The 22,917-nt window shown below is 46.6% G+C and overlaps 4 protein-coding genes across 4 annotated transcripts in view; 2 read left to right on the forward strand and 2 right to left on the reverse strand.

The window, feature by feature from the left end:
- The window catches only part of LOC106816372 (serine/threonine-protein kinase SMG1-like), a 49,263-nt gene extending 46,774 nt beyond the window's left edge, over positions 1-2,489 (forward strand). Inside the window, exons 20-23 of the mRNA XM_014820970.1 lie at positions 25-193; positions 973-1,148; positions 1,506-1,630; positions 2,222-2,489. Of these exons, the coding sequence (XP_014676456.1) occupies positions 25-193; positions 973-1,148; positions 1,506-1,630; positions 2,222-2,489 (738 nt within the window). The remainder of the gene's footprint in view (positions 1-24; positions 194-972; positions 1,149-1,505; positions 1,631-2,221) is intronic.
- Positions 2,490-3,630: 1,141 nt separating this feature from the next.
- On the forward strand, positions 3,631-7,716 carry LOC106816373. The gene is made up of 5 exons (XM_014820971.1): positions 3,631-3,872; positions 4,389-4,480; positions 4,910-5,035; positions 5,469-5,651; positions 7,634-7,716. The coding sequence occupies exons 1-5, from the start codon at positions 3,631-3,633 to the stop codon at positions 7,714-7,716; spliced, it is 726 nt and encodes a 241-aa protein (XP_014676457.1).
- A 2,449-nt stretch (positions 7,717-10,165) lies between these two features.
- On the reverse strand, positions 10,166-15,586 carry LOC106816375 (charged multivesicular body protein 6-B-like). The gene is made up of 8 exons (XM_014820973.1): positions 15,397-15,586; positions 14,869-14,978; positions 14,116-14,203; positions 13,698-13,784; positions 13,098-13,163; positions 12,679-12,759; positions 12,147-12,225; positions 10,166-11,418 (listed from the first exon to the last, which is right to left on the reverse strand). Exons 1-8 carry the CDS (start codon positions 15,466-15,468, stop codon positions 11,366-11,368), a joined length of 636 nt encoding a protein of 211 aa, XP_014676459.1. The 5' UTR covers positions 15,469-15,586; the 3' UTR covers positions 10,166-11,365.
- Positions 15,587-15,833: 247 nt separating this feature from the next.
- Positions 15,834-22,917, reverse strand: part of LOC106816374 (coiled-coil domain-containing protein 57-like) — a 14,941-nt gene continuing 7,857 nt past the window's right edge. Inside the window, exons 14-21 of the mRNA XM_014820972.1 lie at positions 19,805-19,986; positions 19,515-19,590; positions 19,250-19,416; positions 18,768-18,892; positions 18,367-18,452; positions 17,168-17,258; positions 16,757-16,945; positions 15,834-16,129 (exon numbers count right to left, since the gene is read on the reverse strand). Coding sequence (XP_014676458.1) covers positions 15,993-16,129; positions 16,757-16,945; positions 17,168-17,258; positions 18,367-18,452; positions 18,768-18,892; positions 19,250-19,416; positions 19,515-19,590; positions 19,805-19,986 — 1,053 coding nt within the window. The 3' untranslated portion in view covers positions 15,834-15,992. The remainder of the gene's footprint in view (positions 16,130-16,756; positions 16,946-17,167; positions 17,259-18,366; positions 18,453-18,767; positions 18,893-19,249; positions 19,417-19,514; positions 19,591-19,804; positions 19,987-22,917) is intronic.

The following is a 22,917-nucleotide window of genomic DNA, read 5'->3' on the forward strand; positions in this document are numbered from 1 at the left end:
TAACGCCGCCGTCTCTCGCGCAAGGAGGCCGGAACGAGTATCGAGTGCTGCTGCAGTCGTTCGAGGCAACGGCGAGATGCACTGACGGACCATTGCCAGTGGCTTCACAGGACTCGTTTGACGCAAGGCTCACGGCGGCCACTGAATACCACGCCCAGTCGCTCTAGAGGACCGTCAGTCAGACATGCGCAATGTGAGACTGTTGTTATCCACGTGACCCATGCTACCCTTGCCAGACTTGCGACTTTTTGGTTGCTCGTCGCTGCCCGCATGCGAATCGTCGCACGCTTCACCGTGTGTTGCTCATGCAAGTCTGCTGTCTACCACACGCATGGCATTCAAAGCGATTTCGGACGTTGGAGAGACGATGCTGAAAAAGTCAAATCAGTTGATTTCGCTTAACTTCGTGCAAGCGACCAGATCGCCTACAGTTGGTAGTTGCACGTTCCGCAGAGCATAGGGGATTTCAAGCAATTTCGACTTGCGATTGGCTAGAATCGGCAGCCGAGTTGCTGAAAATCGCAAGTCTGCGCTAGCTTAATGCTATGACAGTTGTCGTTTCGTCAACTTTGATGAACGACTTCAAGACTTCGTCAGAAATGCAGCGATAGAATATGCTGCTTTTTCGTTTTTGCTGAACGTTGGAGATATCTGCCGTAGAAATCCAAGCAGCCATAAAATGGTTGTTTTCGTTAGCTCTGATAAACCACACTTCAGATACTCCTGGGAATGCGCAACTACGAAAATCCACAATTTTTTTGGCCAGCTTGCTAAACATTGCGAGAACCTGGCAGAACATGAAAAATGTTTCTGAACACACTCTCATGTACTGGCACTCCAATTCGTGGATACTCGAGTACCGGCTCACAACGGTCCACAGCTCACGTTAAATGTCAACACTTCCTCTCTCACACACTCGTGTTTCTCTTTCTCTGTCTCTCTCTGTCTCTCTCTGTGTGTCATGGGGAGCAGGCGTGCAGGTCGTGCTCACACTGGAGCCAGCAATCGCGGGTGTGCAGGAGAAATACGCGCAGCAGGAGGCAAGCATCAGCCAGCGACTACGCTGGGCCGCCGGCGCCAACCAATCGCTGCAGGCCACGCTCGACAAGTTCGAACAGGCATCGCGCGATCGCACCGACTTCCTGCTGGTAGGTGGCGCCACCAGAGAATGCGGCTTCATTCATTTTTGCACGACAACATTTTTTTTGTGGTCTGATGAAGAGGCACAAGGTCTTGAAAGCTTGCAGTTAAAGTATATAATATATTATTTTTATATCCCTGTTAGATATATATTATAAATAATGATAATATTAATATTTATTTAATATCTTTAATATTAATATTTATCTTTTATATATGTATATATATAAAAGATATTTTTAATCTATATAGTTAGCCATCACCACCATAAAATATACACCTGTCTGCAAAGAACACCTTTGGCTTTACCCTTGAATGACCTTTATAGTTGGGTTTGACATGCTGTGTCTATCTCGCATGCATAGGTGGAGAGTAAGATTGCTGTGGACATCAGCAACCTGTGCAACTCTGTACTGCACTGTGAAGCGCTGCGCACGCGCACACCTGAAGCCATCAACGGTGACCGCAACTTTGTCGTCCTCATCAACAGGGTAAGCCGTACCTTGTCAACCTTATTAACAGGTGAGTCTTACTTGTCAACCTCATTAACAGGTGAGTCTTACCTTGTAAACATCATTAGCAGGTAAGTCTTACCTTGTCAAACTTACTAACAGGTAAGTCTTACCTTGTAAACATCATTAGCAGGTAAGTCTTACCTTGTAAACATCATTAGCAGGTAAGTCTTACCTTGTAAACATCATTAGCAGGTAAGTCTTACCTTGTAAACATCATTAGCAGGTAAGCCGTACCTTGTTCAACCTTATTAACAGGTAAGTCTTACCTTGTGAACATCATTAGCAGGTAAGTCTTACCTTGTCGACTTCATTAGCAGGTAAGTCTTACCTTGTAAACATCATTAGCAGGTAAGTTCTTACCTTGTAAACAATCATTAGCAGTAAGCGCTACTTGTCCAACCTTATTAACAGTGAGTCTTACCTTGTAAACATCATTAGCAGGTAAGTCTTACCTTGTCGACAGATGAGTCTTATCTCATAATCCTCATCAGCAAGTAAGTCTTAAACTTTGACTTCGTTCGTCACCAGATTCGTTTGTTCACAATGCTTCCATTCTCTGCCACCAGATGTCAGGAGAGCTACGTGCTCAAGGACAACTGCAGCGACTCGGTGAGCCCCCTGGAGGCGTCGCTCGTCGAGTCAGGCCCCTGCGGCACCGCGCCCGTCATGCTCGAGTGGGTGCAGACAGCGCTGGCGTGCGTCGTCACGGCGACGACGCGCGGCGGAGGCGGCGGCCGAGCGCGAGCGGGCGCTGGAGCGCTTGCCCGCGCACGGCCGTGCGCGGGTCACGATGACGATGATCTCGCAACCTGCTGGCGACGCCACACAAGCTGATGTCGGTATGTGCGGTCGCATCCTCAAAACCATGCGCCAAGGAAGTGGCGTCACCCTGCGCCTGGCGCACGCCTGCTACGCGCCTGCTGACTGTATGTTACGGTACTTTTATTACGTTTCAACCCGTATTACGTGCATGGGGTGCGAGGGTGTCGGTTGCCGTGGCGACGAAGCATCCTCATCCTCTCCGGCAGTGCGAGGAGTATCGGGACGGGCGGCCTGCAGAGTGATATTGTGTTGAGATGAAGCAGTGCCGGTTTGCCGTTGGTGACGAACCATCCGTATCTTCTCCCTCAGTATGAGGAGGAGCAGCAGGGGGAGGCTGCCAATTATATTGAGTAGATGAGAGTGTCGGAGTTTGGGTATGGTTGCATCGGAAAACCATCCGTATCTTCTCCCTCAGTATGAGGAGAGCAGCTGGGGGAGGCTGCAAATTGATATTGTTAGGCCATGAGAAGTGTCGGTTGCGTGCTGACGAACCATCCGTATCTTCTCCTCAGTATGAGAGGAGCAGGCAGGGGAGGCTCCAATTGATATGAGTAGGATGAGAGTGTCGGTTGCCATGGGGACAAACCAAACGTATCTTCTCCTGCAGTATGAAGAGCGAGCAAGCAGGGGATGGCTGCAAATTGATTATTGTGGAGGTGAGAGTGTCGGTTGCCATTGGTGACGAACCATCGTGTATCTTCTCCCTCGATGAGGAGCCGAGCAGCTGGGGAGGCTGCAAATTGAATTGTGGTAGGATGAGAGCTGGCCGGTTGCGTGGTGAGAAACCATTCGTATCTTCTCCTTCAGTATGAGCGAGGAGCAGCGGGGTGGAAGGCTGCAAATTGATATTGTGTTAGGATGAGAGTCGTCGGTTGCGTTGGTGACGAACCATCCGTAATTTCTCCCTCAGTATGAGAGGAGCAGCAGGGAGAGGCTGCAATTGATATGTGTAGGATGAGACGCTGCCGGTTGCCGCTGGTGACGAACCATCCGTATCTTCTCTCCAGTATAGTATGAAGAGAGAGAGCAGGGGGAGGCCGCAAACTATATTGGTGTAGGATGAGAGTGTCGGTTGCGATGGTGACGAACATCCGGATCTTCCCCTCAGTATGAGGAGAGCAGCAGGGGAGGCTGCAAATTGTATTGTGTTAGGATGAGAGTGTCGGTTGCCGTCGGTGACGAACCATCCGTATCTTCTCTGCATATGAAGAGGAGCAGCAAGGGGGAGGTTGCGCGGGGAGGCGGCAGCATGCCGTGGCGCGCCGTACATCCTCGCCTTCCTTTTACCGTGGATCTCGGAGGCTTCAGCGAGTGCTGCAAGACATCATGGCCCCAGAAGAACAAGCTGAAACGGCACGGCAGACGACGTGGCGGCGCTCCTGAGGCAGATCCGCGGTTAGTGGGCGCGCGATTTATACGGGAGAAGGCTGTTTGTAGTAGCCCGACGATGCTGCCTTTCTCCTGCCTTTTGTCTTTATTTTGAACGCACACACTACACCGCAAATATGACGCACGGCACGCACTTCAACGCACACGCACACAACAGGCATACAACACTCACACACACACACACACACACAAACAGGCACGCACGCACATTTGCTTTTCATAGTATCAATTATAATTATAGTGTTTTTCCTGTAGTAATGGGATATGTGGTTTCTAATCTTTACATGTAATAATATTTAATATTAATAATAATAATATAATATATATTAATATTATATAAATATAGTTTATATATTATAATATATATAAATATTATAAATAATATAATATAATTATAATATATTTAATAATATTTAATATGTTTTAATTATATATATATATATATATATATATATATTTACATAAATACATACTTACATATTATCTATCGTGATATCTGGAGCGTATTGTGTGTCTACGCAGCATCTACGACGGACTGGTAGAATTTGCATCACCGATCACGCAGCAGTCGAGCGGGGACACCAGCGAAGTCAGCAGCTCCCATCCCGCTGCAGTATGTGTCCCACCTGTCAGGTACGCACTTACCTGTACGCGTCACGTATGCGTCCACCTGTTCGCATCTACCTCGTAACTCTGGTCACAGGACAGAGAGGCGGTTACCGTAGTCCGAGTCGGTGTCCATCCAAGGTGGCCAACTAGGGTTAATTTCAGTTGCTCACATTAAATCGCCCTTTTTTTTCCCATTCTTTGTCCTTTAACATGCGCAGTGTGTGCCCACCTTTACACGTTCACTGCGTACCTCGCCTTTAACATGCGCAGTGTGTGCCCCACCTTTAACACGTTCACTGCGTACCTCGCCTTTAACAATTGCGCAGTGTGTGCGCCCACCTTTATAATACACGCTTCACTGCGTACCTCGCTTTAACATGTGCCTAGTTTGTGTGCACGCCGCCTTTAACACGTGTCGTGTGTAAATTTGACAGCGATGAGGCTGCCCTTGAAGCAGGCTGATGCGAAGGACTCGAAACCGTCGCCGGTCAAGCCAACCTCTCTTCAGATGTTCTTCAGCAGTACACCACCAGGTGGCCCCACCGGTCCCAAATCTGCAGGTGAGTGTGATGGCAGGGGGGATTGTGTTTGGGACAGATGTCGTGTGACATATGGAAAGGGGTGGGGGGGTCCGTTAGGGTCACGTGGTTCAACTTATTCGCAAAAATCCAGTCAGACACGATCTTAATTATTTAACCAATTAAGTCATAAACAGGTTTAATTGCAAAAGCTTTATATAACTTGTTTTATCTGGATTCAACTAGTAATATATATATATATATATAAACAATGAAATAATAGAATACAGACATTTGGTCACGTACATGAAATATTAAACGTTACGTTTCAATCTGTAATACACATTATTTGTATTCATGTGATTGTTTCGGTACCGACCGAGTTCTCTTGGGCCAACGATCGGTGGCCGGATTCGATGTCTCCGAGCGTCTTGTCGCTCACCAGCGTGGCGCCGCTAACTGTCGTTTATTCCAGAAAAAAACGGCGGCGCCGGCGGCGGCGGCGACATCGCGCGAGCGGCGGTTGGCGCGGACCCCGCACGCGGCAAGGCCCTGCAGGTGAGCGAATCGTACGCGATCGGCGTGTGCCGCCGCATCAAGATGAGTAATGGGCGTGACCCGGATCGCCGCGCAGGCCGCCTCAACGTTGCGCGAGCAGGTACGTGCCTCCGACGGCGACGCGCGGCCGCCGCGCCCGTCTAAGTGTCGATGGTGGTGGTGTCCGTCGAAGTCACGTCGACGACGACGCCCGTCATAAGTGTCGACGGTAGGTGTCCATCTAAATGTGACGACGGTGTCCGTCTGAATTGTTGACGGCGGCGCCCGTCTGAAATGTCGACGCGGGCGCCGGCACGTGCAATGTGGAGCGTCGGTGATGTAGCGATCGGGTCCGTTTGCGTCGTCGTACGGACTATACGAGGTTACTAAAATCACGAATACGATATTCGCTGGATAGTCGTCGATGAATATCGTCGCGAGTCACGGAGGGACTTGTAGAGTCACGAAGAGTTCATGATGATGATATATTGAGCGAGCCAAATTAATGGCTAAGATGTTTGCACGGGAGATGTTCTTTGTACAGCTCACGGCGCGTGCCATCGATTTTTTTAACTCGTGATTCGACTATTTTTACGGGATGAATTCTCCTACGTGGGTTGGACCTTAACAATATGTGATGACATGCCTGTCGGTGCCGATCGTCCAGGGTAAAAATCACGGGAGCGATCGAGCGATTTAGCTCTTCAAAACCTCCGAATCGTCCCGTGAGACTCAAAATAGCTCCCAACATTTTTGACACAGCACTTTTGAAAAGAGCTCCCATGAAAAAAAAGAATTTTTCCCTGATCGCTCCCGTGGTAAATTTATTGCGGCTGTTTCAAAATATGAATCAAAATGAAATAATTAACGACAAATAATTCAGTAATATAATTTACCATAAGCAAAAACAATTACGAATAATTTATTTGAACGTGACACTAAAAGCCGACGCCTAACAACAACGAACGCAGTACGTTGTTGCAGTGGTCAGTGGTCTGGCGTCAGTGTGGGCGGGCAGGCAAGCCATTCGTCCGCGTGACTCGCTCACTCACGGCTGACTCCGTCCTTCGCACGAGGTCGACTTTGGTCATCAAGACGACGAAATATCGAGAATCATGCGGCTGTCTACGAGCGGACGCATGGTGTGACCTCGCCCTGACCCCAGCCCTTGGCTGCGCGTACCCGCCCTTGCTAGAGAAAGCACCGTTGACTCGTCCTTTGTGGAGCGGTGGTGATCGTGTGGAATGGACTGAGCGACGCGGTTCACGAAGCAGCAGCAGCAGCAGCTGATAATGACGGCAGCCGATCGTCCGTCGTCCCGCCGGCAGCCGAGATTCAGCAGGCTGCCGCAGAGCAGCAATGCCGGCGGCGACGCGATACGCCGATGCATGAGCGATGATGATGACGAAACGGCCCGCGCACGCGGAGCGTGCGACGGCGAGCCTTGGACAGCGCGGCTGAAACAGCGGCCGCGCGGCCGGGGCAAGCCGCGTGATGAGTGGGTGGGGGGAGAGCTGCGCACGTGCGTGCTTGCGACAAAAATTGGTTGAAAATTCTCCCGTTTGCGCTAGGCATAACAGATGAGCTCTGTCGGCCGCCATATTGTTGTTATTGTGCCTTGAAACAATGTCTAACATCCACATTATCCCCATTGACCTCATAACCCCAGTTGATGTATGGACGCAGGGCCGTAGCTAGGAATTAATGCCAAGATGAATGACGCGCCTGAGCGCTTGTTCTAGGCAGCTGTGGGCATGCCTTCCCCCGGAAATTTTGAAATATAGAAGCTGCTGAAATGCCATTTCCAGCCATTTCAGGTAGGTTCATACTAAACTCCCCAAACGTTGTAGCGGAGTATTTTCTAATTGTAAATCCCATTGTTCTGTCACTCGTTCTTTTTTTGGCGGCAGGCGAGCTGCCCCCCCCCCTTTGCTGCTGCGGGCCTGGGGACGTTAGAGTTTAGAGCCAAACAATATGGCGGCCAAGTGACGTGACCTCACTCAATGCGGATGCGCAGTAATGCGGTTATTACGTATAGATCGGTCTTCACGCCCAGTCTTCTCGGCTAAAAATCTCGGCTGGCCTTGGCTGCACTCGTTACAGGCTGCGTCAGACGAGATGCAATGCAGACGAGAGGCCAGGGCGGGGGATGCGGCGCGGTGACGGCCGAGACAGGTTCTCACTAACGCACGCACGCACGCACGCACGCACGCGCCGCGGGGGGAGAGGGGACAGTTACGCGCCCGCTCAAGGCTCTACGGTGCGCGACGTACATGAGTAAAAACCTTGCCGTTAAAGTCAAGCGCTATAGTTCGCTGCATGAAAACCCGGTGGCGCCACCCTCCGACCGCTCCGCGCCCGAAACCGCCAACCAATCGGGGACGCGGCGAGCGCGCCGGTGGGCGCCCCCTATCGAGAAAACCTGGCGACGACATCTGCGCCAGTCGTGTCGGCGACGGCCGACGACGCTACAGTGTGAGCGTGTTTATAGGTGGAGTTAGGAACGTCGGAAGATTGCGTGTGCGCGCAAGCAACAAGAGCGACGCAGCAGTGACGCGGGAGAGCAGAGAGCCTTTTATTCGCGTGAAAAAGGCGGCGACATATATTTGAGCTTCTACGTTATATAACGAGATGAGTAACATAATTATAAGTGGTGAAGGTAGGGAGGTGGTGAGGAGAGTTGAGGGGGAGATCTAGAGGTGGAGGAAGCAAGAGTGGAAGCATTGGTTTATGGAGTGTAGGGCTTAATGTGAGTTCGAGGGAAACGAGAGCAGAAGAGGAGGGAAAGAAAAATTAGAGGGAGCGCGATAAAAATGAAAAAGAAAGAGAAAGAGAGAGACAGAGACAGAGAAAGAGAAAGAGAGCGAGAGAGAGAGAGAGAAAAGTAAATGGAGTGAACGAGGTAGGGAGAAGATTGGTGCATGTTGAATGCACCCGTGAGATCTTTTGTTTAGTAGCGGTATATAGCAAGGCGTCTTATTACCTCTAGCATTACTCTAGCAACGGACAGTTATTCGTGTTCTCTTTTAAGCGGAATATTGCTAGTTATATTCAGTGTGCAGTGCGGTGTCAGCGCGATTATAGGAATGTTATTTAACCAACAGGTTACATTCCACTCTATTGTAACGCTTAGCATTAGCTGGCTTAGCATGCTCTTACTCTGCCTTCCATTCTAGTTGGTCGTTTCTTGGCGCCATGCTTGCGTGTGTTGCATTAATTCGATGTTAATATTTCATTGTTCGCCAGTTAAAGTTATTTGGTTATGAAGGTTTTAAAATTAGGGGATCGGAATTGGGTTAGGAAGGTATAGAGGGGGGGGGCAGACATAGAGACAGAAAGAAACAGACGGAGACAGTGACATAGGCAGATACACCGAAAGAAAGAGATGGGTAGGGCAACAGCCAGAAAAAGAGAGAGATAAATAGACAGACAGACAGACAGACAGACAGACAGATGGACGGATGGACAGGCAGACACAGAGAGAAGGGGAAAGGGGGAGGGAGGGAGAAAATTGTGTGAGCGATAATACTGTAATAGCAGCAAGCATTGTATTACTCTCTTCTATCTGTAAACTGGGGATAGGTAAACACTATAGACATCGTAGGTTCAAATAACGATCGAATCTAGGAATAGACTAGGACCAGGAATATTCAAAGTCTAGGGATACACCAGGATCGGGAATAGGTATAGTTAAGGGAAGGAATAGGTTTAGGGATAGAGCAAGTTTGTGAATAACATCTATGGGTGGTCCGAGTCTTTGTAGGTTGACAGCGCGTTTAAGTTCTAACGATGACAAGGGAAGGAAGTCTTGAAATTGGTTAAAGTTACAGATATGATCGAACCTAAGGTCAGTCAAATTCGTGGAATAGATGCGGTAAAGAAACCAGCGAAGTCTATAAATGTACTGAGTTTTGGAATGGGTCTGATCTAAGGGTAGACCTACTCTACGGATTGAGCAACTCTGTGGGTAGAAAAGAGTAGACCTAGTAGAGAGATGGCGTATTCAGATAAAGATGGGTGAATACAGTTAGAGTTGGGCGCAGATACCGGTAGAGTGTTTGTAACTCCAGAGCTATCGTGGATGAGTGACTTTCCTTCCTGTCTATCTATAGATCGTTCCTACGGGGCAAGCGATTAGAAGGGCATTTGCCACGCAGCCTTTCCAGCGTCCTCTATCATCGCGCCGCGCGGAATAGGTTGGGATTTGTTCGTGTGGACGTGACCTGGTAGCGCGCGGACGCGAGTGTGCAACCGGAAGTGGTCGCTTGCGCGTGTGCAGTCCCTGATGTTGACGCGAAGTTATTTTTTTTCGCATTTTGTTTGTAGTTTTTTTTTTCTCGAATAAACGTAACCGTCTACGTAACTGCAGACTGTCAACGTTTCTCGTTCTTCGCGTGAAGCGTTCAAGCACGCGTGCACGAACGCAAGCATACACGCATACCCAAACGCACGCAATTACTCACACACACGCACACACGAGCACACACACGCACACGCACACGCACACACGCACACGCACACGCGCGCGCGCGCACACACGCACTTGACAGACACGTTTGAGTGAAGAAAAGATAGGCGCACTAGTCGGATGTAAAGAACGCACTAGTCGGATGTAAAGAACGCGCTAGTCGGATGTAAAGAATATATATAATAGTTTAATGATGGTTTAATGATGATCACGTACAGCATAACACGCCCACTGCCACAGCGGCAGTCGCAGCGCACTCGCAATAAATACGAAATTAAGTTTTACAGTAATCACATGAATAGCACCGAGCGCGAACGATTCCCAACGAACCTTACGAATCCCAACACGCACGCACGCACGCACGCGCGCACACACATACACGCACACACGCACACGCACACACACACCCGCGCACACGCACGCACGCACACGCACACACGCACACACAAGAACATCACTCCTGCGACATCTAAATTTGATATATTCTACCAAAGACAATCGCACCACACACCAACCTACAAACCCATCTGTCTTTAGGCAAATTGCAGATTTTTTAACAATCAACATCATTCATATAACAATTAACGTGTTCAAGCGTGCGTATAGATGTGGTGGTGGCGTTTGTAAAAACCGCTAACCCCCCTACAGAGGACATATATACATGGGATACGCACGCACGCACGCACACACACATGCACCGCACGCACACATGCACTGCACGCACACGCGCACGCGCACGCACACAAAAACACGGCAAAGAGTTGCCCGATAGCACTCCTGCCAACTGTTAATTCGCAGAGCAATATTCGTGACGCGTGAAATACCAACACAATGAGCGTTTCGCGACGTCGCCATCTTTAGTGAGTCGCTATGAAAGTTATGCACAAAACTTACCGACTGCTTACAACAGCCACTGCTGACCAGGGACCATCATACGACTATCATAGAGTCTAAAATCTCTCAACGTTATGAGAGAAATGTCGTGGAAAAGTGTTGACATTTTAGACTTATGATATAACTATTTATGCTGTTGCTAAGTACTCATCCAATCTATCCAATCTATCCATACGTTTTGTTGGTCACCTTGGGTATAACCACTACAAAGCAACATGAAAGTCAGCTACAACTGCACGTAAAGCCGCAGAGCATGTTTGTCAAGCATCAGAGGTGCACAGACTGATACCTATGTGCACTGGTGGTCATTAGGCATGCACGCATACCATCCCTGCGTAAACCCACGCTCGGTCTGCATCCACGCTCTTCCCTGTATGACGCTACGTGGTGCATATCCAGCCCCCCTCCTGATAACTGTATTACAGGAGTGACGAGTCCCTCCTTCTCCTCCTGCTCCTCCCCACATAGCTGCCTCACGACGCTGCCACCAGCTCGGGCTGCTTCCTGTGTTCCTTGATCTTCTTCCCTGCAACACGAATTTCGGATTTACGCTGAGTAACGGGAATTGAACGCTTGCGCACCGAACGTTCTCTTTACTCAGGGCCGTAGGCTAAGCAAATTCCTAGGGGGGCAGTGGCGGATCCAGTATTTCAAGGAGGGGGTGAGAAACAGGTGGGGGTCTGGGGGAAAATTTTGAAAATGTAGATCGCAGGAGATCGTATTTGAGGCACTTTTGAGTACATGTACAGCCTTCATTCTGACTACGACAATTCTCTTTTAGTAGTACAATTTATTTTTTTTATTTTGCTCCAAAATCTACAGATCTAGGAGGGCAAATGCCCCCCCACCCCGCAGGCTTCGGCCCTGTTACTTATCAGGCAACCACGTTGCTTGCACAATGTTTAAAGCTGTCTTTTAATGATATTAAACAATTGGTACTATGATCAACTAGCTTCAACAACAGTGATGATAATCAGTACTACAAATCATTACACAGTCTTTTCTATAATATTCAATGTAGAGGCCAATGCTGGCAAAGTAGATAGCTCATTTGTTTGAAACCAACATGCAGTAGGCAAGATTAGAAGATGGAATAGATGACCATCCTAGTCGTCCTTCGCTGCATATCAAAAATGCTGACATTAAGTAGCAGAAAAGACCAGGAATTCGTTGGGATGCCAACGGTGAAGACTGGAGGGTTAGCGTCTAGGTACGCGACATGCCAACAGTACGCCACCATGGCTGCTTGCTTACGTTCGGGCTCTTGCGTTGGAACCCCGGGTAGCTGGGGCACTTCATCCGCCTCACGCTCCTCCGCCTCAGGCAAGCTCTCCTAAAACACGGGAAACCATTCGGTGTTAACCACAGAAGCGTCCCTGCTCAAAATCTTACCGAGAGCTTCAGTCAAACACAACAATGTCGGCAACGTCGATGACAGTCTTAGAGTTCGTGTGCACGGCTGCATGTACGAAATATGCACGACACTACGCACACTTCAACTAAAATGTACTTTCCCCAAAGTTTTTAAATACGTCGTCATTCCTATGCACACGAGATGATTGTACGTCTGCTCTTCTAAAGCCTGGAAAATCTCCACCCTCATTTTAATATCGCTAGCACCACAACCTGTTTCTACTCGGTATAATGATGATGATAATGATAATAATAATAATAATAATTATAATATAGTTATCGTATGAAGATATAAGATAACATAGTGATACGTTTGCATAGTGCACACATCACACATTAGCACGATTCCTCCAGCAGATGGCGCCATACTCACCTGTATGATCTGGTCTAGTTCGGCGAGGACGGCGTCGTTGTCCTCTGCCGTGAGAGAACCGGACAGCAACTCATCGATCTCCTGCAATGTGCCAGAGATACAAAACGCACGCGTGAACGATGATTTGCCACGGGTGCAGGGCGAGAGATACCACACTTAACTACAGATGCTTCCTGGCAGTCACTGTTTAATGTCTCTTCATGTTTACTGTCTTCTGGTGCGTGGTAGCACCTGATGCTCAGTAGCCCATACTGTTCAGTGTCACTTATTGGTAACAACTACTCTAGTGTTTAGTGTCACCTAGTGCTTAGTCACTTAGTGGTCACAGATCCATTACTGTTTATTGTTCCCAAATGTTTAGTGCCCCCCAGTGTGTAGTGTTCCATAGCATTTAGTGTCCCCTTCTGTTTAATACGCACCCTCTGGTATTCAATGCCTTCCTGTGCTTCGTCCATGATCTTCTCAACGTCTTCTAGCGACATCAACTGTCAATGAAAAACTTACATTAGGTTTCTATTGCCTTCAATTACGTAATAACTCACAAATTTGTCGGCGTGACAAATATTAGAATATACATACATCATATTAGGTACAAATTTACGCTAGAAAATTTATACTTCTTTTAGATATTTGAACCCATTCCAAGATGATTATATTTGTAACGAGTTATGTTTAATTCCTTGTGTATCTAAAGGGGGGCTTATGTCGGGCTTGCGAGCCGACTCGACTGGAAGCAACTGGCTGCGATTCACTGTGACTGCAGTGCTTAAGTCGGTCGACTGCGACGCGACTGCCTGCGACTGGCCGCTACTAGTTGCTCAGAATAGAACAGTGGGCAACTAGTCGCTGCCGATCGCTTCCAGTTGCTTGAAATCCAGTTGCTTCCAGTCGAGTCAGCACGCAAGCCCGACATAAGCCCCCCTTAAGCCTTAGTTTATATATAGCGCTAAAAGCAATGATGTTGTGCTGAATATATGAAATGTCATCCCAGTGGATGGCAGTAAGAATTAGAACTTTACCCGATGTAACGTCTTTAATGCGTCATTGCCAGTTTTCAGCCCTTCCACTACCTGCACTTCTATCTGTGCGAACTCCAAATCTTGAACCTGAAACAAGTATGGTTTGCAATAACACCCATCAATAGCTGAAGAACTAGATACACTATATGTATGTATTCACTCACGCACTCACGCACACACACACACACACACACACACACAGATTCTCTCACACATGTACGCACGCATGCACACCCATGCTCACACACACATACACACACATGCATGAATGTACAAAGACAGTACATGCACAGATTCACACATTTTTCTACATGGTCTTCATATGTGCCACAATAATGGATTTCGCAACGTAGAATTATGTCGGGGTCTACTGTTTATCTGTGTCAGAGACATTTCATCAGCAGTGACGGATGCGCACCATTCGCTCGATGTTGTCGATCTGTGAGTCCGTCTTCGACATCAGGTTCTCCTGGTATCGTTTCTTCTTCAGCAGTAGCAGCGCCTTTCTGCAAGCAAACCGACACCACCCCCATAATAACAGGGGTATAAAATCTCAAGAATAAAAAATGAAAAAAATAAAAAAATAACAGGGGTAAATAACCTCAAGAATAAAAAAAAATTCAGATATAAAATTTAAAATTAAAATTAAAAATTAAGGTCAAGATTGAATCAAATTTCAGTTCAAGATTATTTACTACGGATAATTACGATCCTGATATATCAGATATATATGATATATATGTATGTGCGTGCGTGTGTGTGTATCGATTTGGGTTAGCCATCATAGATAGCATTGCTGGTGAAGACGAAAGCATTTACTGCAATAAGCGACAACTTACATACAAATTCACAATCAAGACTTGTAACACCGACTACTATAATTTGTCTATACAACTCACTAACGCTCATAGGGTCTATGTCCCCCAGGGTACTGCCAGAACGTACCCTGGGTATGCTCCGGTATACCGGAACGTACCCTGGTAACTATTTGATATGGTTAGGGTTCGGCTAGGGTTAGGGTTAGGTAGTAGGCGTAGGTGACTCCCTAGACTCGTTAGTGGAGTAGGCGAGGTACGGTCCGGCATATTAGATAGTACCAGGGTACGTTCTGGCAGTACCCTGGGGGACATAGACCCTCTCAGCTTCACTAACTATGCTGCGCCTAGCTTACTCTCTCTTGCCACTGCTCAGCAGCGATTTTGCCAACAGTCGTTCCTTTTCCAGCTGAACAGTGATCTTTTTCTGGTACTGCTTCAGCTTGTCTCGCTGCTGCTTCAGTTGCTAGGAACAGGAAACGCACAGTCGTAGATGAGCCATGTGTAGATGTGTAGATAGATTGATACAGGGCTGCCAACTCTCACGCATTGACCGGGAGACTCACGCATTTTGGCCAAATTTCACGCTCTCACGCTGATCTTACAAAATCTCACGCACAGCAAAAAAATGCTGAGAAATCGCACGCATGAATATCTTGAACATCGAGCTTGATTGTGAGGTCCAGCACTGTTTTGGCATCTACTGACTGAGGGGGGTTATTCAAATTCAAATTTCAATTTCATATATATATATATATATGAAATAATATTCAATATTCAAGGAATATTTAAGGAATCAATGCAACTGCCATTGTTGGGACCCATGTTCTCTATCCTTGAACCATTGTTGTTACCCAACACACTGTGAACACATATCATACTACCAAAACAGCCTTGTCCTGTTCCGTTATCCTAGATTCCTCTTTCTTCTTTGACTTTCCAAATAATGCACCCATGTTTATGTGTTATTTGATCTGCATTAAGAAAGTAATTCGTGATAATGTAACAATTAAAAATTATCTTCTAAAATCGTATACACATGTTTGTCAACACGGAGATAAATGTATCCATCATGGCGCCATCTATTGGCAAGAGTAGACAACTATGAAAAGGTTATCGCATAGACCATTCGATTGAACAATGCTTCTATGACAAGGTTAAAATTATTTGTGATATTTCGATTTCAATTATTAAAGTATGCATAATGATATGCTTCAGGTTAACTTTTAATGAGAGCGTTTTATTTAGAAGTTAAATCTCACATATTCTAAAAAATGCAAAAATACGAAAAAAATCAAAATGTAAAACGTGCTAGAAAACAAATTGTACATGACCAGCATCTATTTATTTTGTCATAACCGTTTAGATACAGAATTGATTTACAGTTTACTTTAACACAACTACAATTAATTACACAGTTTGCAATTATGACAAATGAACGATGACAATTTTACACAGATATTTTCTACCTTCATTTACTTCACCCATCACTTTTTATATTATAATTTCTTAATTTCTGTTTGCTTCCAATTTTCTTTGTGAGAGCAGATTTGGTGACTAGGTCAGATTTCTTTCCTTTTACTTTGAGATTCGCCTGATGCTGCACATCACGGCAAGCTGGAAAATAATAAAATGCTGCTATAAGACAACCAACAACCACACACACACACTACAACCATACAGGCCATATAAATTACAAATCTTAGTTATCAAACCAATCGTATACTGCTATCGTTGCTCATAGTTCGAGCTGTTCATGGTGAATAGTAATAACTCAGTTATGACGCATTAGAGAGCATGTTAAAATCCATGGCCGAGTTCTCAGCTCACGATGTCGTTCTTGCAAACATGCTTCGCCAACATGCAGACATTGACAACTTTATCTCGATCATTGCTAGACTGGTTCAACGTGAGCTGTCAACCGGTCCAAAGCCCTGGCAACACTGACCACAACAACAACAGCAACAACAATAACAACAACAATAACAACAATAATAACAACAACAGCAACAGCAAAAACAACAACGATTACACCGCGGCTGCCGAAGACAACGATGTCACCGACGATGATGATGCAAGCTTGAAAGCGAACATGACGCCACTTCTGCCCACAACAATGACGCTACCGCAATGACGAGGACGACGTCATCGTGCTAATGACGAGGACGCTGCCACTGCTGCTGCCGACAACAGTGCTGCGCAACAGACACCATGACGACGTCGACGACACTTCTCGAGGCTTACACTGTGCACGCGTCGCTCGCTGCTCGGCGGCGGCGGGCGTGACGATCGACGGACTCTCTCCCCGCTCCACGAGCCGCCACACCTCCTGCAGGGAGGAACCGCCCGATGACACACTGAAAAGCAGCGGTTCTACCGAGACGCCGCCGGGACCAGCGACGCGCCCTGCCGACCTTGCTCCTGACCTTGCACCTGCAACACGCGAGACGTGAGATTATCGTATCTCAACGTGAACATATGTGATCAGGAACTTGGAAGCGACAGTCCGTCTATCATGGACTGATATAATTGAGGTTAACTCCAACTGGCACTACAGCCACCATTGCTCCTCGTTAGATGGAGCGATGTGGAGCGATGGGGGATAGATGGAGGTTATAGTGCCAGAGCTATTTCTGCTGTTTACATTAGCCTCACCTCGCTGTGGAACTCTCTGAGAGAGAGGTTTCTCCGGTGCAAGACGGCTACTCAGAGGAATACTGGCGTCACCATCACTGCCTCGTGCCACCTTAAAAACATCAAAAGAAGCTCTCACCAACAACCATTGTATTCACTATATGGTTTTCAGAAGACTCTGGCCAATCTAAGGCCTGAATACAATGAAAGTGTCAATAATACTGTAGCTCACCACAAAAAAGGACACAAATGAGAAGAAGTCAGTTTTAATTGAGCAACCATCGACGTACATTATAGAAACGAAGAGTAATATAATGGGAGAACTCCATTATATACTCTTGATAATCTATATGTGTAATTTTTTTACGTGAAAATAATAAATAATATTATATATAAATTATAAATAATTATAAAACAAAATCGAATCACATTTGTGACGGTAGAGTGGCACTACACCCGCTTTGATGTTTCTTAGCATAACCTCCATAAATGCATGTAATATCAAAATAATAATAATATAATAATAATAGTATAAATCATAAATATGTTTCAATAGCGGAATTTGGCATTAAGAAATATTGTCAGTATGAAATCTTGTAAAGAACCAGACGAGTGTGACAGCCACAGACTGTTTGTTATCTGCGTGTCATATTATAATATGCTATATAATTGCCAATCCTACCTAAAATTTGCAATAAATTTTTATTTAAAATATCAAACGCCCTAGCCCTTTATTCATTCACAGGTACCAAAAAATTGAGGGCAAAAATCCGTTGAGAACCTTGAAAACTGACTAATGGCATTCCCAATTTGCCAAAAATTGGCCAGTGGCTCGAGAAGTACTCAACGTGGCGTGCCCAACAATAGAACGTTAAATATGGGAGCATAGCAGTAACAACTATACCCAATTTCAAACATGTGGGTCAAACGGTTCCTGAGTTATCGTTGACCGTAGCGAAATGTTGACGGACGGACGGACGGACGTACGACGGACGACGACCCATGGCAATAGCTCAGCTTGACGATGTCAAGGTGAGCTAAAAAGGAAGATTGTTGTGGGTGTAGCTACACCACTAGTAAAACCATTAACTGCAGAAACAGCATGCTTTCCGTCTGGAGAAGGAGAAAAAAAGAAAAGCGAATGAGATGAAGAAGAAGAAAAAGAAGAAGAAAAAGAATCAGCTGTAAAGTAAGACGTAATAATTATGAAGTCAGCATACCTGTTTGGTTTGGGTGTAGCCTCGTGGTTCAATCGAGCTGAGCACAGTGTTTGCAGCTTTGTCTGCCTTATCTACCACTCTTTCTTCTATAGGTGATCGTGTAAAAATATACAAGGGAAAAATTAGGCATAAAATGTAACAGAAATACTTACTGTATAAAATATGACATAAATGCAATGTGTTAATCAAGGCTGTTTATTCACATAAGTTTAATACAAGCTGAAGCATCATAACTGAATCAACATTGGGTTTGCTGCAGTATTCAGTGAATGTCTTTATTCCTATTTACCTCCAACAGGAAATGTAAAATACCATACACCTCTGGTAAAGCTCACAGTATATCATCATCAATAACATTCAAATATGAAAGCCTATAATGAAAGTGAGTGAGATTGCCATACCTTTCAATGTGTACAACTCTGACCTTAGTCTGTTTCCCATTTCCAGAAGCTTGTCTCTTTCCATTGACAGCAGTTGGATTTGTTCTAACGCTAGCTTCAGTTTCCTGCTTATCGCTTCTACAGAGCTTAAAGGCAAGGACAACGAATTGAGGTTAATCAGGTGTAAGCTATGATATTTTCCAGATTTCCCACTCTTAACTTCATGGGAGCATAATACTGACAGAAGGTCTTGTACATCCGCCACTAACTACACGTTATTAGAAGATCGATCGCCTCCTTTTCTGCAATTGATAGTGCAACCATATACAAAGATGATCTTACATACATACAATCACACACTATTCTAATAGTAACAATAATACACCCAAGTGACATATGATAAAACCAAGATTCAAGCACATAACTGTGAGAAATTATAAAAAAAAATAGTTTCTTTTGACGCGTTGAAATTGATTATGTTCCAACATTCCTTTAAAATTTACCTGTTTTCACTTGGAGGCACTACAGATGGCGCCATCGTCACTGGGAGAGAGGCATGCATGGTTCTGAGGCACCCTAGCTCGTCCTGTAGCTGCTGTATCACCAGCTCCTGAGCTCCGAAGTTGCACGATGGCATTTTGTTCGATAGATTCATTTTTAAGTTGAATACCTAGAAGCACATTCTAACGTTTGAGAAAACCATGCTCCCGAATTATGCTCTAAATGCATCGATAATCCTAACTGCAATTACAAACGTATACATCATACTAAAAGCCAATAGGGTAACTGGCTTTGGAATCCTAGGTTATTCCAGCTCCCCTGCTCTTTCACGTATTCACCTCGCCTATAATACACGTATGAAGTAAATTATAATTTGCAACGGAACGTTGTCCTTTGTTTTCTTAGAAAGTAAATACATATAGAGGTGCAAACACAGAGAATCACACACTAATAACCGCACGTGCAAATCAAACATAAACAAGCAGCACACGCCACTTAATATAAACAAACGGAGAGACATCCACACATGCACGCACCTCCTTCTCTAGCGCGACTACTTTTCCGTTGCTCTCCAGCAGGCTGCGATGGTAGGCCTCGGCCTCCTTGCGCGCCTCCGCGAGCCACGCCTCGGCGGTGTCCGCGCGGTGGCGCAGCGGACGACTGCTCCTGCGTGTGCTGTTCGTCCGCCGCCCGCAGCCGGTGGTCTCAGCTGATCGATCTCCACCTGGCTCTCACGCGGCTGCATGCACGAGAAAGAGAGAGTGAGAGAGAGAGAGAGAGAGAGAGAGAGAGAGAGAGAGAGAGAGAGAGAGAGAGAGAGAGAGAGAGAGAGAAGAGAGAGAGAAGAGGGAAAGGGAGGGAGGGAGGGAGCGAGAAGAGAGAGAGAGAGAGAGAAGAGAGATGTGGAGAAGAGAGGAAGCGAGGAAGAGAGAGCGTAGTGAGAGAGAGAGAGAGGAAAACCGAGAGAGAGACGAGCGAGAGGGAGAGAGAGAGGAGAAGAGAGAGAGAGAGCGAGAGAGAGAGAGAGAGAGAGGGAGAGAAAGAGGAAGAGAGATGAGGGAGAGGAGAGAGAGGAGAGAGAGACCAGAGAAGAGAGAGAGAGAGAGAGGCGGAAGACATGAGATGTCTCAGCTGATCGATCTCCACCTGGCTCTCACGCGGCTACACGCACGAGAAGGAGAGAGTGAGAGAGAGTGAGAGAGAGTGAGAGAGAGCGAGAGAGAGAGAGCGACAGAGAGAGAGAGAGGAGAGAGAGAAGAAGAGAGAGTGAGAGAGAGTGAAGAGACAGAGAGATGTGAGAAGAGAGTGAGAGAGAGTGAGAGAGAGAGCAGAAAATAGAGAGAGGAGAGGAGGAAGACGTGAGACGATGGACGCAATAGTGTCTGCATTCGTTATCGTGGGACAGAGTGAGAGCGTGGGCCTTTTAGATACGCTCAAATCTGTGTCAGCAGCGACCGCCATAGAATGGACATCTGTCTATACGGATCACGTTTGGTGTTTCCCTCTCGAGTGACAGTTACAGACCTACCAGTGAAAAAAATACACGGGGGCTCGGGGCGATTTAGACCCCGAAATGCCAAAAAGAGCCCCGGAAATGCCCAAAAGAGCCCCCGGAAATTTGCATAGAGTTCAATGCAAACCAAATTTTAGAGTGCTATTTTCATGCACGCGGGCTTGAAAAGTAGCCCCCGAAAAATAAATTTTACATTTTTTTCCCTGAGACCTACCAAGTCTCACGCATCTGGACCCATTCTCCCGCACTCCCGCATGCCCTAGGCATTCTCACGCATTCACGCAAAAAAAAAAACTGTATGTAACGCTTCAGAGTTTATGCACAGTTTTTATGCCTTACAATTTAATTTTGTCATCTTTTCTTCGAATGCTAACAGAATATATGTACTGCAAATACATATTTTAAAGCCAAATATTCAGAAACTGGTCGTGTTTGAAAATATTCTGAACCGCCAGCATTATATTCCCAAAATGACCCATTCTTCAGCAAAATCTCACTGAACCTCCAGCAAACTGGTTGAACACCCTTGGCAGGTCTGCAGTCATGCAATGAAACCACTTCTATAAAGCGACTACCTGTCTATAGGGGACGCGTTTCGCATTTCGCCACGGTGACCCTTATACACAGGCTTGACCGTATATATGAAGGAGCATCAGATGCATTGCTAGCGAATCTTGCTCTTCTGAGCATGAGCAGATGATATTTATCAGAGTCGTATCCTATCTCAGAGATGCCAACACTTTTCTGAGTTCAACTGTAGTGAGGATGTCTGAAATCTGTAGTCCGAGGGTCACGCAGTGAGCCGAGTATGCTAGGAGGGTTCGGGGCATGCCCCCCCAGGAAATTTTTGATTCCGAGATGCAATTTCCTGCATTCTGGGACCCAAAATTACAATAAGTTCACACTGATATTTGCTGATAAATACATGTAGTTATTTTCAATCATGTTATATCAATGAAACACTGAAACAAAACACTTGAAATATCATAAAAAATATTTTTTTTCGATCGTAATAAAAATCGTAGTTGTATGCAAACTGGTCGTAGTGGTCAAAATGCAAACGAAATTCGCATAAAATACGGATAAATCGTAGTGGTTGGCATCTCTGCTATCTGGCTTTTGCGTGGAGACAACGAGAGGTGATGTCCACGGCCTCTGTGTCTGCACCGGTCCCTGCAACAATACTACCCGACGCATCCCTCCCCTTTCAAATCTTCACGGGACACAGGACGCGACACAGCTCTAGCAAAAATATGGTTTGTAGTCCCCTGGCCACGCGCGTTGACGTGAGGTGAATGACTTACGAGATGCTCCAGCTGCTGAACCTGCGACTCCAGGTGGGCAATGCGAACTTGCTGCTTCCTCAGCTGAGCCGTCTGATGCACCTTCTCACCTCTCAGCTTGCCTGAAGAACCAGACACAGATCGACTAACTGCATGCCCCAGTTATAATGGCAAAAGAGCCACCACACGCAGCATCACAGTTATGTCACGCTACTTCTATCCTAGTTCTTCTATCTTATCTATTGTAGAACATGATGTTCAACTGCCACATGAGCGTGTGCGTGTGCGTGCGTGCAGATGCACATGCATGTGCATGCGTGTGGATGCATGTGCATGCGTGCATATATGTGTGTGCGTGCGTGCGGATGCACGTGCATGTGCATGTGTGTGGATGCACATGCATGTGCATGCGTGTGGATGCACGTGCATGTGCATGCGTGTGGATGCACGTGCATGTGCATGCGTGTGGATGCATGTGCATGTGCATGCGTGCATATATGTGTGTGCGGATGCACGTGCATGTGCATGCGTGTGAATGCACGTGCATGTGCATGCGTGTGGATGCACGTGCATGTGCATGCGTGTGGATGCACGTGCATGTGTGCATATATATGTGTGTGCGTGCGTGAGTGTGTCCGTGCGTATTTCTCTGCACGTGCTCACGCGGTGTTTCTGCTCACCGATCGTGTCGTTGAGTTGCTGCACGTGGCTGTGTATGATGGCGCTGTCGACGTTCTTCAGCGCGGCCTCGGCGTCTGCCGCGGGGTCCGGCGCGACGCACGGACGACTGTGCATCTCGCGCTCGAGCTCACGCACCCTGTCCTGCAGCGACGGCACTCCTCGCTGCGGCATCGCGCCGGCCACTGCCCCTACA

The sequence above is a fragment of the Priapulus caudatus genome, unplaced genomic scaffold (genome assembly GCF_000485595.1).
Source record: "Priapulus caudatus unplaced genomic scaffold, Priapulus_caudatus-5.0.1 Scaffold1361, whole genome shotgun sequence".
Taxonomy (NCBI): Eukaryota; Metazoa; Priapulida; class Priapulimorpha; order Priapulimorphida; family Priapulidae; genus Priapulus; species Priapulus caudatus.

Coding starts and splice junctions, on each gene's coding strand:
- LOC106816373 (XM_014820971.1), top strand. CDS start 3,631: ATGAGAGTGTCGGTTGCCGTCGGTGACGAACCATCCGTATCTTCTCTG. Junction 3,873..4,388: donor GCTCCTGAGGCAGATCCGCG/GTTAGTGGGCGC, acceptor GTGTCTACGCAG/CATCTACGACGGACTGGTAG. Junction 5,652..7,633: donor CCTCAACGTTGCGCGAGCAG/GTACGTGCCTCC, acceptor CACTCGTTACAG/GCTGCGTCAGACGAGATGCA.
- LOC106816375 (XM_014820973.1), bottom strand. CDS start 15,468: ATGGGTGCATTATTTGGAAAGTCAAAGAAGAAAGAGGAATCTAGGATA. Junction 14,979..15,396: donor AACAGGACAAGGCTGTTTTG/GTAGTATGATAT, acceptor TCCTGTTCCTAG/CAACTGAAGCAGCAGCGAGA. Junction 13,164..13,697: donor CATTAAAGACGTTACATCGG/GTAAAGTTCTAA, acceptor TTTCATTGACAG/TTGATGTCGCTAGAAGACGT.